The sequence below is a fragment of the Pelophylax lessonae genome (assembly GCF_965119305.1).
Source record: "Pelophylax lessonae genome assembly, chromosome: 8".
Taxonomy (NCBI): Eukaryota; Metazoa; Chordata; class Amphibia; order Anura; family Ranidae; genus Pelophylax; species Pelophylax lessonae.
The window spans coordinates 209,612,985-209,627,836 of record NC_138775.1 but is presented as its reverse complement, the minus strand read 5'-3'; the positions used below and the strand labels follow the sequence as shown (position 1 = coordinate 209,627,836).

At 43.5% G+C, this 14,852-nt stretch overlaps 1 protein-coding gene across 1 annotated transcript in view; it reads left to right on the top strand.

Moving 5' to 3' along the window:
* Positions 1-14,852, top strand: part of DNM3 (dynamin 3) — a 483,071-nt gene that overhangs the window by 81,113 nt on the left and 387,106 nt on the right. The window contains exons 12-13 of the mRNA XM_082266577.1: positions 1,485-1,555; positions 11,495-11,543. Coding sequence (XP_082122703.1) covers positions 1,485-1,555; positions 11,495-11,543 — 120 coding nt within the window. The remainder of the gene's footprint in view (positions 1-1,484; positions 1,556-11,494; positions 11,544-14,852) is intronic.

Sequence of the window (14,852 nt, the reverse complement as noted above, 5' to 3'; positions counted from 1 at the left end):
GATCATCCATTTACATCTGTTAACATCTGCTTCGGTCAACATCCATTTTTTGGAATGGATCAAAACCCTATTTTTCTTCTGTTAAAAAAAAGGATCGGATTAAAAATGTATATGAATGGACAAACATGGGTCTTTGAAAACGCCCAGTAGGCAGGGGAAACGCGTTGACGCAATTTTCGGTACGGCTGGAACGCATCGTCACTTCCGGCTCACTTCCTGGATTGACAGTGGAACGCACGCGAATAGCGGCGTCCACCACCATTGATGGTTCTTTTTCACTGCCGTTTTTATCTTTGCAAATTGTAAGTATATTTATTTTGCTTTGGGGAGAATAAATAATCAAAAACATACTACACTATTGGTCCTTTCTGTTTTTTTTATCCGGGATCAACGGAGGTCTGGTTTGGAGCGATCCCATACAAAGCATCTCTAATCTTGGATGAATTACAACAAAAAGCCTGGGTGCCAAAGTCCTAAGAATTCTTTTCAAGCGTTTGAGACTCATTTTTGTGGTGAGTAGGGAACCTAGAGGGTCTGGCCACTCACTTTGAGCACCGTTTGAATGATCGTTTTCTGCACTTGAGCACTTTATTGGACATTTCACTAACAAGGACTGTCTTATTATTATTTTTTGCAATATATGTTTATTTTTATTTAATAATATTGCTACACTTATATTTATTGATTTCTTCACATGAAATGCTAGCGCTGTTTTAAATTTACTTCACACAATGGACAAACAGTAAATTTTTACATGAAAAAATGGGTCCAGGATTCAAGTGGGTAAGGACTCTAGCTGGCAGATGTAACAAACTATTGTAAAAATGAATAAAAAACTGATGAAAAACTGATGTAAACTTCATCCATATTTTTTTCTTTGAAAAAACCTGGCTGAACTGATCAAACGAATGGTCCGCATGTGTGAAAGGGGCCTTATTCTTTTGAGAAATTCTGTTATAACGTGTGCCTAACTTTAGTTGCTGCTGAGTGTTGTTCCTAGTGAGTGTGCTTGTACTCTGTGAATATCTGCAGATAAATTTCTATAATATTGTTGTTAAAAACAGCATTTTGGGTTTTTCTTCCTCCTTTTTTCGGACGGAGGTTTAACATCCCTTGTTTAGTAGAGATGTCAATTTCCACTTCATCCACTAGATGGTGCTCAGCATATAGCAAATACAGTATATGACCTGCAGTACCATTTGGAAATAATATGCCTTTTATATGCAGGGATGCTGAAGTTCACATAACTTCATCTTTTCATTTACCAACAGAGAAGCCAGGATTGATAAGCACATAGCAAATAATTCTGGTTCTGGGGTTTGTAAATGGTACAAAATATTTGTTTTACTGTATTTATTATTATTTTTCTTTTTTTTGTGTAATGTTGTTTTTTGGTAAACAGCAAACAAACATGCATGTCCGGCACTGTATCAGTGCCAGCATTAAAACTATTTTCCTGATTAATCTGTGTTGGGTTTTTGTAGGTTTTGCTGATAATTGATATACAGTTATCCTATATTAATACCAATCACGAGGACTTCATTGGCTTTGCTTAGTAAGTTGAAATGATTTAAAGCATGTACAAATGTATATTAGTACATTGGTGTTCCATGTTTCAGTATGTATGTAAAAAAAAAAAATATTTAAAATAAATAAAAAATAATATACAGTGGGTACGGAAAGTATTCAGACCCCCTTAAATTTTTCACTCTTTGTTATATTGCAGCCATTTGCTAAAATCATTTAATTTCATTCTTCTTCCTCATGAATGTACACATAGCACCCCATACTGACAGAAAAACACAGAATTGTTGACATTGTTGCAGATTTATTAAAAAAGAAAAACTGAAATATCACATGGTCCTAAGTATTCAGACCCTTTGCTCAGTATTTAGTAGAAGCCCCCTTTTGATCTAATACAGCCAGGAGTCTTTTTGGGAAAGATGCAACAAATCTTTCACACCTGGATTTGGGGATCCTCTGCCATTCCTCCTTGCAGATCCTCTCCAGTTCTGTCAGGTTGGATGGTAAACGTTGGTGGACAGCCATTTTTAGGTCTCTCCAGAGATGTTCAATTGGGTTTAAGTCAGGGCTCTGGCTGGGCCATTCAAGAACAGTCACGGAGTTGTTGTGAAGCCACTCCTTCGTTATTTTAGCTGTGTGCGTAGGGTCATTGTCTTGTTGGAAGGTAAACCTTCGGCCCAGTCTGAGGTCCAGAGCACTCTGGAGAAGGTTTTTGTCCAGGATATCCCTGTACTTGGCCGCATTCATCTTTCCCTCGATTGCAACCAGTCGTCCTGTCCCTGCAGCTGAAAAACACCCCCACAGCATGATGCTGCCACCACCATGCTTCACTGTTGGGACTGTATTAGACAGGTGATGAGCAGTGCCTGGTTTTCTCCACACATACCGCTTAGAATTAAGGCCAAAAAGTTCTATTTTGGTCTCATCAGACCAGAGAATCTTATTTCTCACCATCTTGGAGTCCTTCAGGTGTTTTTTAGCAAACTCCATGCGGGCTTTCATGTGTCTTACACTGAGGAGAGGCTTCCGTCGGGCCACTCTGCCATAAAGCCCCGACTGGTGGAGGGCTGCAGTGATGGTTGACTTTCTACAACTTTCTCCCATCTCCTGACTGCATCTCTGGAGCTCAGCCACAGTGATCTTTGGGTTCTTCTTTACCTCTCTCACCAAGGCTCTTCTCCCCCGATAGCTCAGTTTGGCCGGACGGCCAGCTCTAGGAAGGGTTCTGGTCGTCCCAAACGTCTTCCATTTGAGGATTATGGAGGCCACTGTGCTCTTAGGAACCTTAAGTGCAGCAGAAATATTTTTGTAACCTTGGCCAGATCTGTGCCTTGCCACAATTCTGTCTCTGAGCTCTTCAGGCAGTTCCTTTGACCTCATGATTCTCATTTGCTCTGACATGCATTGTGATCTGGAAGGTCTTATATAGACAGGTGTGTGGCTTTCCTAATCAAGTCCAATCAGTATAATCAAACACAGCTGGACTCAAATGAAGGTGTAGAACCATCTCAAGGATGATCAGAAGAAATGGAAAGCACCTGAGTTAAATATATGAGTGTCACAGCAAAGGGTCTGAATACTTAGGACCATGTGATATTTCAGTTTTTCTTTTTTAATAAATCTGCAACAATGTCAACAATTCTGTGTTTTTCTGTCAGTATGGGGTGCTATGTGTACATTCATGAGGAAGAAGAATGAACTTAAATGATTTAAGCAAATGGCTGCAATATAACAAAGAGTGAAAAATTTAAGGGGGTCTGAATACTTTCCGTACCCACTGTATGTGTACTTCATTATAATTTAAAGGTATACTCCTGTCCAAATAAAACCAATAAAGCTTGCACGCTCTCTCTCTCTCTATCTATATATACAGTATCTCACAAAAGTGAGTACACCCCTCACATTTTTGTAAATATTTTATTATATCTTGTCATGTGATTAGACTGAAGAAATTACACTTTGCTACAATGTAAAGTAGTGAGTGTACAGCTTGTATAAAAGTGTCAATATTTTGTGTGGCCACCATTATTTTCCAGCACTGCCTTAACCCTCTTGGGCATGGAGTTTACCAGAGCTTCACAGGTTGCCACTGGAGTCCTCTTCCACTTCTCCATGATGACATCACAGAGCTGGTGGATGTTAGAGACCTTGCGCTCCTCCACCTTCCGTTTGAGGATGCCCCACAGATGCTCAATAGGGTTTAGGTCTAGAGACATGCTTAGCCAGTCCCTCACCTTTACCCTCAGCTTCTTTAGCAAGGCAGTGGTCATCTTGGAGGTGTGTTTGGGGTCGTTCATGTTGGAATACTGCCCTGCGGTCCAGTCTCCGAAGGGGGGGGGATCATGCTCTGCTTCAGTATGTCACAGTACATGTTGGCATTCATGGTTTCCTCATTGAACTGTAGCTCCCCAGTGCCAGCAGCACTCATTCAGCCCTTGACCATGACACTCCCACCACCATGCTTGACTGTAGGCAAGACACACTTGTCTTTGTACTCCTCACCTAGTTGCCGCCACACACGCTTGACACCATCTGAACCAAATAAGTTTATCTTGGTCTCATTAGAACACAAGATATGGTTCCAATAATCCATGTCCTTGCAGCCATGCAGACCAATTTGATGCAGTGTGCGGCGTATGGTCTGAGCACGGACAGGCTGACCCCCCTCCCCCACCCCTTCAACCTCTGCAGCAATACTGGCAGCACTCATAAGTCTATTTCCCAAAGACAACCTCTGGATATGACGCAGAGCACGTGCACTCAACTTCTTAGGTCAACCATGGCGAGGCCTGTTCTGAATGGAACCTGTCCTGTTAAACCGCTGTATGGTCTTGGCCACCGTGCTGCAGCTCAGTTTCAGCGTCTTGGCAATCTTCTTATAGCCTAAGCCATCTTTATGTAGAGCAACAATTCTTTTTTTCAGATCTTCACGAGCGATAACACCAATTTTAACACATCTGCTTCCCATTCACACCTAAGACCTTGTAACACTAACGAGTCACATGACACCGGGGAGGAAAAAATGGCAAACTGGGACCAATTTGCACATTTTGACTTAGGGGTGTATTCACTTTTGTTGCCAACGGTTTAGACATTAATGACTGTGTGTTGAGTTTTTTTGAGGGGGCAGCAAATTTACACTGTTATACAAGCTGTACACTCACTACTTTACATTGTAGCAAAGTGTCATTTCTTCAGTGTTGTCACACGAAAAGATATTAAAAAATATTTGCAACAATGTGAGGGGTGTACTCACTTTTGTGAGATACTGTGTGTATATATATATATATATATATATATATATATATATATATACGGTATATATATGTATATAAACACACACACAGTATTTATATCTATAATTCAACAAAGTTCCTATCCCATGGTGGTGTGTCTTTATGTAGCCGGGGTCCACTGGATACTCCTGGTCTCCTTTGTTGATAATCTGGTGACCCCCAGCTTGTGACATAGGAAAGCTATTGCAAAGCATACACACGTCAAGGCTTTTTCTCCTTTTACCATTTACAGGGCCTGATTTAAAAAGTACTAAAAGGTTTCATACACCCACCAGTAACATTCAAACCTACACTGCCCTGCAAGTTTAAATGTGATTGATGATATAAGAAGCAGAGATGGAGTAAGTTCTTTTTGAGGCTTTGAGACATACAGCTCCATTAACCATGCAAAGTGGTCACTGGCTTCTGAATATAATGGCTTACTCAGAACTACAAGTGTAAAGTTGTTCCCAGCAATTGCTCTTTAATTTAGGTAACATCACACAGCATATGTTACAGAACAATATAATGTTTAAGATAACATTCAAATTTGACCTAGAATGTGATTGATGATGCAGGAAGCAGCTAAAATGTAAATCTGGCCATACACTTGTGTGGCTGGCTCTAATTTAACTGATTCCTCCATCCACACTTTACAGTGCGGATGGAGAAATCTCCTGTTGCAGCTATTTGTATTTTGTCAAATTACCAGAACAGTGTATGGCCAGATTAAGTTACATACAATGGGCTTTGAAAGGTACACCCCTATTAGCCATGGAAGGTGGTCAATGTCTTTTAAATGTAATGGCCTACTGAGAACTACAAAAGTAAACCTTTCTCCAGAAATTGCTCTTTAAAGAGGAACTGCAGTCTGCTCACATAATTTGTAATAAAAACCTCTTTGCCATTCTGAAGCTTCCCTCCAACCTCTTTGCATGCTATTTTATAAATATACTGTGATTCTGTACATGCCAAATATACTGCAGAAATATCTCTCTACTAAGTCTGGCTGCAGTCATTTTAACTGTGGGCAGCTGAAGCTGCTGACTGTTCACTTCCTGGATTTACACTGAAACACAGAGGCACACAGACACCCACACACACACATATATACACACACATATTTAAACACAGACACACTCACACCACTGCTTGCCTGCACATTTCTCCTCTCTCAATGAATACTCATGGATCTCTGCAGTCTCCTGTTATCTCCGCCCTCATCCAGCCCCCTCCAGCTCTGTAGCTCTCCTTGGCTTTCCTATGACTCATCCTTCTTTCCCTTGCTTGCAAACTCTCATGAGAGTGAGAGAGAAAGCTGTGCATGATGTCATTAGCCTAAGCTATTGACCAGACAAAGAGGAAGTGGGCTGTATAAGGTATTTACTGGCAGAAAATAAATGTTTTACTATCCAAAGTAAAAACAACAAGGGCAGAGGATTTAATAGATGGAAAGATGAACAAAATAACTAAAGAGCCACTTGAATTTATTAAACACACTGCATATGTTGCTTAATGATATATTGTTTTAAAATAATGTGTTATGAGGTGAAATCCCCTTTAATAATACTGGATACATATTGATTACAAATGATCAGACATTCCTTTAGATTTAGATTTATATAGGTAAATGTGCTCATTATCTGACATGATATTCAATGGCTTTAATGTAATAATTTTAATAGCGCTCCACTGGCTTTGGAATCCTGATACCTGTGGAGTGTTATGCACATATGTTAGGCAAACTGCTGTTCTGTAAAAATGTGCTTTTAAATTTTTTTTAGCAGTGGTAGGACTGTAGTATGGCCATACTGCCCCTTATCAATAGATCCCTTAGTGTAGAAAGCAAGCTGAGCTTTCTTTTTGATTGCCTCCACAAAATTACTAATTAGGATATTATAAACAGATGCAAAACAACCCTTTACAGTTTTTCCATGATTGCATATAGATTCTACATTTCTGCCAAGTATGTAAAGATTATTATAGCTAAACTATAGTCACCAAAAAAAAAAATATTTTTATCTCTTTTGTTCATTGACGGACACAGCTTCAGGTATTGTTAACCATTGGGTTATACTGCCCCGTACAAGAGTAGGACACTAGGCAGAAAAAAATTTGGGGTTGAGCAGGATTCCCCGCCACACTGGGGGTTGGTGACTAGGACAGGGATGTGCTTTGGCCTCCCTGCTGCTGTTGTTGGGCTGGGGGGAGGGGATGGTTTTGCAAACGCGGATCCAGGCCTCACGCAGCTGCATTTGCCTGAAAATTTAGGCCGCAGCTTGCGGCCTTCCGGTCGGGAGTTATGTGGGGCGGCCCCAGTGAGGGTGGCTGGAGCCACTACCCTCCATTTGGTCATCCGCCCTCCCCTCCACTGCCCATGTGTGGTCAGCTCCACCAGTGCTCGCGCACAAGTGGCTGGGCGTCCACAAAACTTTAGGCCACAGCTTCCGGCCTACTTGGCCCTGCGGTCGAGTTGGGCACCTCCGTTGGGAGGGTGGCCCCAGCGAGGTTAGCTGAAGCCCGCGCTCTTCTCCTCCGCACTTGCGGCTGGGCCTCCACAAAAATTTAGGCCCCTGTGGGGGGCGGTCTATTTTTTGATGGTAGCCATGCCAAAGTAGCTGGTGAAAAAGTGCCCCCACTTTCCCCTGTCTCATTAGATCCTGAATCTGATTCGGCTGCCGTGGATGTGGGTCATCCTGATGGGTCTGCAACCACGTGCCCTGAATACTCAGATAGTGAGGATGATTCCTCCACGTCTGCAACCGCGCACGAAAAGGCACTGGTGGACGCACTGATTGTATTTGTGCGTGAGCCTCTAAAGATGGGGGACGCAGCTGCGACTGCGACGGGGGCGCAGGTTCCCTTTGGCACTCACAAACAACCTAGAGTGGCAAAAGGTGCTCCCCTTTCCCCGCCTAATTTGACAGAATTGTTGCGAGAGAGTGAAGATGACCGAAGCGTCCCCTTGGGGTCCCTAAGCAGTTTGCTAGACAATACCCCTCTGAAGAGTCCCTTTTCAAAAAGTGGTCTGTTCCACTGGTGGTCGACCCTCCAGTTTCCAGGTTAAACAAAGCAACCATGATTCTGGTTGAAGAGTCTCTGGCCTTTAAGGACCCGGCTAACAACAAAAGCGGAGGCTGTGGCCCGCAATAAGTTCACCCTGGCTGGCTTGGCATTGAGGCCGGTGCTCACCATGGTCCTGGTGTCGCAAACTCTGACTGAGTGGGCTAAGCTTTTATGCCGTGACCTGGAGGGAGCATAGCTCCCACCTGCCTTTGCTGAGCTGGCGGACCAGCTGGTCCAGGGATTACAGTTTGTTTGTGCTGCATCTTTCAATACGTCTCCCCTAGTGGCTTGGCTTTCTGTTTTGGCAGTGATCCTTCAGTGTGTCCTTTGGCTAAATTGCTGGTCTGTAGGCCAGACTTCTAAAAAATCCCTGGCTGTTCTTCCTTTTCAAGGAGATCGTCTGTTTGGAGCTACCTTGGATGACATCATTAAAGGTCTAACAGGGGGAAGAGTACCTTTCTTCACGGGCTACTAAGGGCGCGGATCCTCGTCGCAGACGTGGGCCCTCCTTTTTGGCTCATAAGAGGTTTTTTCGTCCCTGTGGATCGACTGACAAGGGATTGAAGTCTTCGAGGGCCTCCTCTGATGGATCTAAGTGAACTTGGCCTGGCAACTCGAGAGGGGTAACTGTCCCGGTTCCGATTGTGGTATGTTTTCAGGGGTTTTACTCAACTTGTTTACAGTCCTCAGGAAGGAGGGCAAGGTGCGTCCAATCTTGGACCTCAAGGCGCTAAACTGCTTTGTGCGGGTGCAGAAGTTCAGGAGGGACTCCATTTGCACAGTGGTGGCTTCCCTACATCAGGGGGATTTTCTTGCCTTCACATTCCAATATGTGTCGGTCACCAACGCTTACCCCTCTTTGCAGTGGGAGAGGAACATTATCAGTTTGGGCGTTACCATTTGGTCTCGCTTCCACTCCCTGGGTCTTCACCACTAAACTGTTGGCCCCGGTACTGGCATTGTTACGCCAGCAGGGGATCGCCGTCCTGTGCTATTTATTTGATCTCCTCTGCGGGCAGAGTCTTCTGCTGCGCTGGAGGAAAACCTGGAGATCACCATACGAACTCTGAAGCAGTTTGGCTGGATTCAGAATCTTCAGAAGTCAGCCTGGGTCCCTTCTACGAACCTAGACTATCTGGGGCTGACTCTGGAGTCAGCCTTAGCCTGAAATATAACCAGCAGATGGTCGTCCTTTCAGACTTGTATGTGGGTGCTGGGCCTGATGGTGTCAACCTTCGAGACGGTCCAGTTTGCGCAGTTCCATATGAGGTCCCTGCAACGGGAGATTCTCATCACATGGGACAAGAATCCGCAGTCTCTGGACAACAAACCCGGCAGAGCCAGGGTACGAGAGAGTCCCTGATTTGGTGGCTTCGCTCTCTGTCACTCCAGCTGGGTAAAATCCTTCCTACCCTTGTATTGGACAGTGGTCACCATGGATGTTAGCCTGTCCGGGTGGGGAGGCATCCTCGGCAGAAGTTCTGCTCAGGGGGTCTGGAACCTGGAAGAATCCAGACTATCGAACAATGTCCTGAGTTACAAGCGATCAGGCTGTGCCTGGAACATTGGATAGATCATCTACAAGGCTGTCCAGTGTGCATTCAATCAGACAGTGCCACGGCCGTGGCTCATGTCAATCTCCAGGGGGCACAAGAGGTGTCTTGGTGGCTCTGGAGATAGCCAGCATTCTCTGGTGTGCAGAACCTTTCATTCCAGCCCTCTCCGCCGTTCACTTTCCCAGAGCGGAACATTAGCAGGCGGATTACCTCAGTCGGCAGGCGTTAGACCAGGGGAAATGATCTCTTCACCCAGAAGTGTTTCATCAGTTGTGTCTCCGGTGGGGCACCCCCGAGGTGGATCTGTTGGCGTCTCCGCTCAACAGAAGGTACATAGGTTCGTGGCTCGGTCACAGGATTCCTTGGCGGATGCCACAGATGCGCTGGTGGCCCCGTGGGGTCAGTATCGTCTGATTTACGCCTTCTTCTTCCCAAACTTCTGCCAAGACTTCTACAGGATCGAGGCAGAAAGGGTTTCAGTTTTTTTAGTGGCCCTGAACTGGTTTCGCTGGGCCTGGTAGGCCGACCTGGTGCAGTGGGTTGGCGACATTTCCTTGGAGGCTTCCTCTCAGGGAAGATCTGCTGTCCCAAGGGCCAATCTTCCAGCCTGCTTTACAGTCGCTGGTTTTGGGTGCTTGGCTGTTAAAAGCTGATGGATAGGGGATTGTCTGAATCAGTGATTCCTACGCTGTTAAAAGATAGGAAATCTTCTTTTTGGAAGATCTACCATCGTACGTGGGAGATGTACATGCGGCGGTGTTATCCTGTTGTTCACTTTATCTGGTGACTCACAGGAATATGGTGGTGCTTCGCCCCTGTCCGTCATTCCTTCCTAAAGTTGTCTTTAATTTTCATTTGAATGAAGACATTGTGTTACCTTTCCTGTGTCCCAGGCTTAAACATACGAAGGAAATTGTCTTGCATGCCTTGGATGTGGTCCGAGCAATTAGGGTGTACCTGGCAGCTGCGGAGTCTTTCAGGATTTCAGACTCTATTTGTGCTCACAGATGGGCCTCTTAAAGTGTTGTCCGCTTCCTCTGCGACCATTTACAGATGGATCAGAGAGACGATGGTTCAGGTCTATTCGATCAGGGGTCAGGATTCTCCTTTTTCCTGTCAAGGCGCACTCTACCAGGGAGCTTAGTGCCTCCTGGGCCTCCGTCATCAGGCGTCAGTGACGCAACTTTTTTTACAAGAACTTTTTTTACTTTAAGTTTTATAAAGTGGATGTGTTGGCATCTGTGGACGCTTTCTTTTGGCTGCAAGTATTTTGCAGGCTGCTGTTTAAGAGGACCTGATCCTCTTTGAGGGTGTATTTTTTTTTCAGGTGGGCCCAGTTGTTTGGTTGAACCCCTGTTGCCTGGTTGGCTAATGTTTAGCCTTGGGAATTTTTTGCGGTTTGCCACCCCTCATGTTTTTCACTGCTTTGGAACGTCCCAATGGTTAAGAATATCAGAAGCTGTGTCTGTCAATGAATGAAAGAGAAAAAGGGATTTTTGGCTTACCGTAAAATCCATTTCTCTGATGTTCATTGACGGACACAGCGCCCACCCTTGTGTGGAGTTATAATTCTCCTGACACTGCTTGTAACAAAAATGAGTGGCTATAGCAGAGAATGGGAGTATACCCTGGAACTGCCCATGGGTGCAGCCAGAATTTTTTTCTGCCTAGTGTCCTACTCCTGTAGGGGGCAGTATAACCCAATGGTTAAGAATACCAGAAGCTGTGTCTGTCAATGAACATCAGAGAAATGGATTTTACAGTAAGTCAAAATTCCCTTATTGCCCCTTCTTCTCTCCAGAGCAATCAAAGTTCCAGGACTAATACTTACCCTAATCTTCAGTCGTGCAATAGCCAATGCCCCAGTCCTTTGATCTTGTGGTGCGATATAGATGGATACTTCTAGCCATGATGAGGGACCATCTTTCATGTGGATGCAACAAGATGATCTAATAAAGTAAACATTTCTAATCTGATAATACAAATATAGGCAGTTGATTAAAAGATCTCTGTGAAGAGTTAAATAGATAACGTACCAAAGTCTGTCAATTACTTATTGCTTTCATTTGCTAGTGCACAGCAAAGATGCAGCCAGCAGAAGAAGACTTCAATGGGCAACCAGGTATGAACAGTTTTTGTTCTAATGATGCTCAGATCTGTTCTTTTTACCTCCACACATGTCATAAATGAAACCTGTGGAAGCCACATGTGACCTCTGAAAAATTGTCTTCAAATAGTTACTGTAATTTTCTTCCCTGACAAGCACCATAGCAGTATACTAATTAGTAGTCTTCATGTCTATATTCCATGTAGGATCATGAATTAATAAATCTACTCAGCCACTGCCTTGCATAGCTAGCCTCCTCTGACCAGTAGGGATACCATGCTTCCATGTAGCTTGTCAGGAAAAGAAAATTAGGGTAAGTATTTGAAGCCAATTTTCCAGTTTCCTGACAGCTTCATGTCAGTATTTTAAAGGTATCTTTTAATAACAAGGGGAAGCATAGGACATCCCCTTCTGCCCAAAATTAATAGTAGTAAGAGAGAAAGGTTTAATACAGTAGTGTGACCTGCTCTGCAAGAGCTGGTCTTTTGGGGAGGTTGGCTCTCTTTAATCCATTCTGTGAGCACAAATAACAGAATGATAATATTATGCATGGAAAAAGAAGGTAATACTTAGTTTTGGCTAAGACAAAGGATACCCTTAGCATTTTAAATAGAAAACAGCACAGCGCAACATAAATAAGTCTCTTGTTCTGAATATCAACACCAAAATATGAAAAAAAAAGTGAAATGCTATACTCATCTAATACAATTATAATGTGCAACAAATATGATAGTTCACAAATCGTGTAAATTATGCAATCACCACCGTGATACAGTGATTCACATAATACAAGCGCACCATGTTCCACTACCATACAAACTGGCCGCTCACCTCAAAGCCATGACACCTGCATTACCAGAAGGTCAAAGTAAGTGTTTCCCTCAGGGATAATAGATTTGGTTATCCACATAGAGGGGGTATAGAGGTTGCCTTAATCCCTATTCACTAATACAAATAGAAAATAATCAATAAAATACAAATTATTTTATGAATAGACCTTGGCCTATTGTATCATTAATGTTGTTTTAGTTGCCATAAAGTCCCAATCCAAAGAGGGTTTTTTTCTATTTGTATCCCTCAGGGATAATAGCTCTGACAGACACTTGGCAGATCTCCACTCCTCTTTTCCCATAGGAGGGTACACAGGTCCTCAGGTATATGGAAAGAAAAGGGAATCACACAATTTAAAATAAATAAAATAGGACTATTGCACTTACAAAATAGAGCACTGCCGCCAGTTCTAGGTCAAATGCATGTATCAAACACATATGCCGACTCTCGGCTTAATGGTAAGATGGCCGCGAGATGACGTGACACCCAAGATTCCGTCCTCTTATACACGTTAGGTCCAAAGGCAGGGGTAGTTTGATACATGCATTTGAGCTAGGCGGCAGTGCTCTATTTTGTAAGTGCAATATTCTTCTTTTATTTATTTAAACCTTTTGCATGGAGAGCATTAGATCTTGTGACCTTCCCTTTTCTTCCCATATACATCGGGTGTTCCTGTGTACCCTTTCCTATGGGAAAAGAGGAGTGGGGATCTGCCAAGAGTCTGTCAGAGCTAATATCCCAGAGGCGAACCCCACTTACTTTGACCTTCTGGTAATGCAGGGGTCATGGCTTTGCGGTGAATGGCCAGTTTGTATGGTGGTGGAACACGGAGCACGTCTATTATTTGGATCACAGTAGTGATTGCATGATTGAACTTTAACCACTTCAATACCTGGCACTTTCACCCTTTTCCTGCCCAGGCCAATTTTCAGCTTTCAACGCTGTCACACTTTGAATAAAAATTGCGTGGTCATGCAGTGCTGTACCCAAACAAAACTTTTCATATTTTTTTTAGACAGATAGACTTTTCTTTTGGTTGTATATAATCACCACTTTTTTATTTTTTGCTAAACAGATGAAAAAACACGAACATTTTGAAAAACAATTTTTTTTTTCTTATTTACAAAATTTTGTAACAGAAACTAAGTCATTTTTCGCCTTCACTGATGTGTGCTGAATAGGGTGCACTGATGGGCACTGATGAGGCGTCACTAATAGGCATTGATGAGGAGGCACTAATATGCAGCACTGATGGGCACTGATAGGCAGCACTAATATGCAGCACTGATGAGCACTGATAGGCGGCACTGATTGGCAGCCTTTATGGTCACTGATGGGCGGCACAGATGGGCACTGATAAGCGGACTGATAAGCGGCACTGATGGACACTGATAGACTACACTGATAGGCGGCATTGATGAGGAGGCACTGACAGGCACCACTGATGGGGGCACTGAAAGGCAGCACTGATAGGCACTGATTGGCATCACTGATGGAGACTGATTGGCACTGCTGGTGAGCACTGATTGGCATCACCGGTGGGCACAGGTGGACATCACTGGTGGGCACTGGCAGGCATAGCTGATGGGACTGCTCTGAAAATCAATGCACTGATTATTAGTGCAGATCCCCCCTTTTAGGAGAAACACTTATCAGCTGTCCTCTACTCTCGCGCTGTCAGCGTGAGTAGAGGAATTCGGCACTTCCTATTTACACTGTTATCAGCTGTAATTAGTCACAGCTGATCACATGGTAAAGAGCCTATATCATAGGCTCTTTACTGTGATCGGAGATGCGGTGTGTCTGAACAACACACCGAACAACTGATCACCGCGCTGCGCTCCCCTTGGGGCACGCACGAGCAGCTTGTCCTGTAGGAAGTGATATAACGTCCAGTCAGAACAATGAAACCTATAGCAAAATGAAGCCCAGGCGGGAAGGTGTTAATTTACACTTTGTGTGAACTATCATATTTGTTGCATTGTGTTAGATGTGTATAGCATTTTTTTTTTATATATATTTTGGTGTTGGTATTCAGTACCTTTTTTTGTTTGCTGCACTGTTTTCTGCCAATGCATAAAAAGGTCTGTTGACATCTGAGACTTTTTGATGAGGTCTGGATAACAGGTGAGATATAGCCTTTGGGATGGAGGAGGTAAAGCTCTAAAAAGCCACCAGACTCCAGGACCCAGACAGAACCTATTAAGAGCTGAGAAAACAAAAAATGCTGGCTTTGTAAACAGCTTGTTATTAGAATAAACTCATATCTGGACTTGAATATTATGGTATTGAGTTCTAGAGTCAGTCATTATCATCACGACCCAGAGTAATTCTGGAATCCTTAAGTGTGTAGAATATGCCAGCCCAATATTCAGATTCTCCATATTTACACCAATGCCATACTATTGGATGATAATACTATTTAAAAATCATATATATAAAAAAAACCTTAGGGTTCCAGCACCACTAACCCACGTTACTAAGCATATGGGG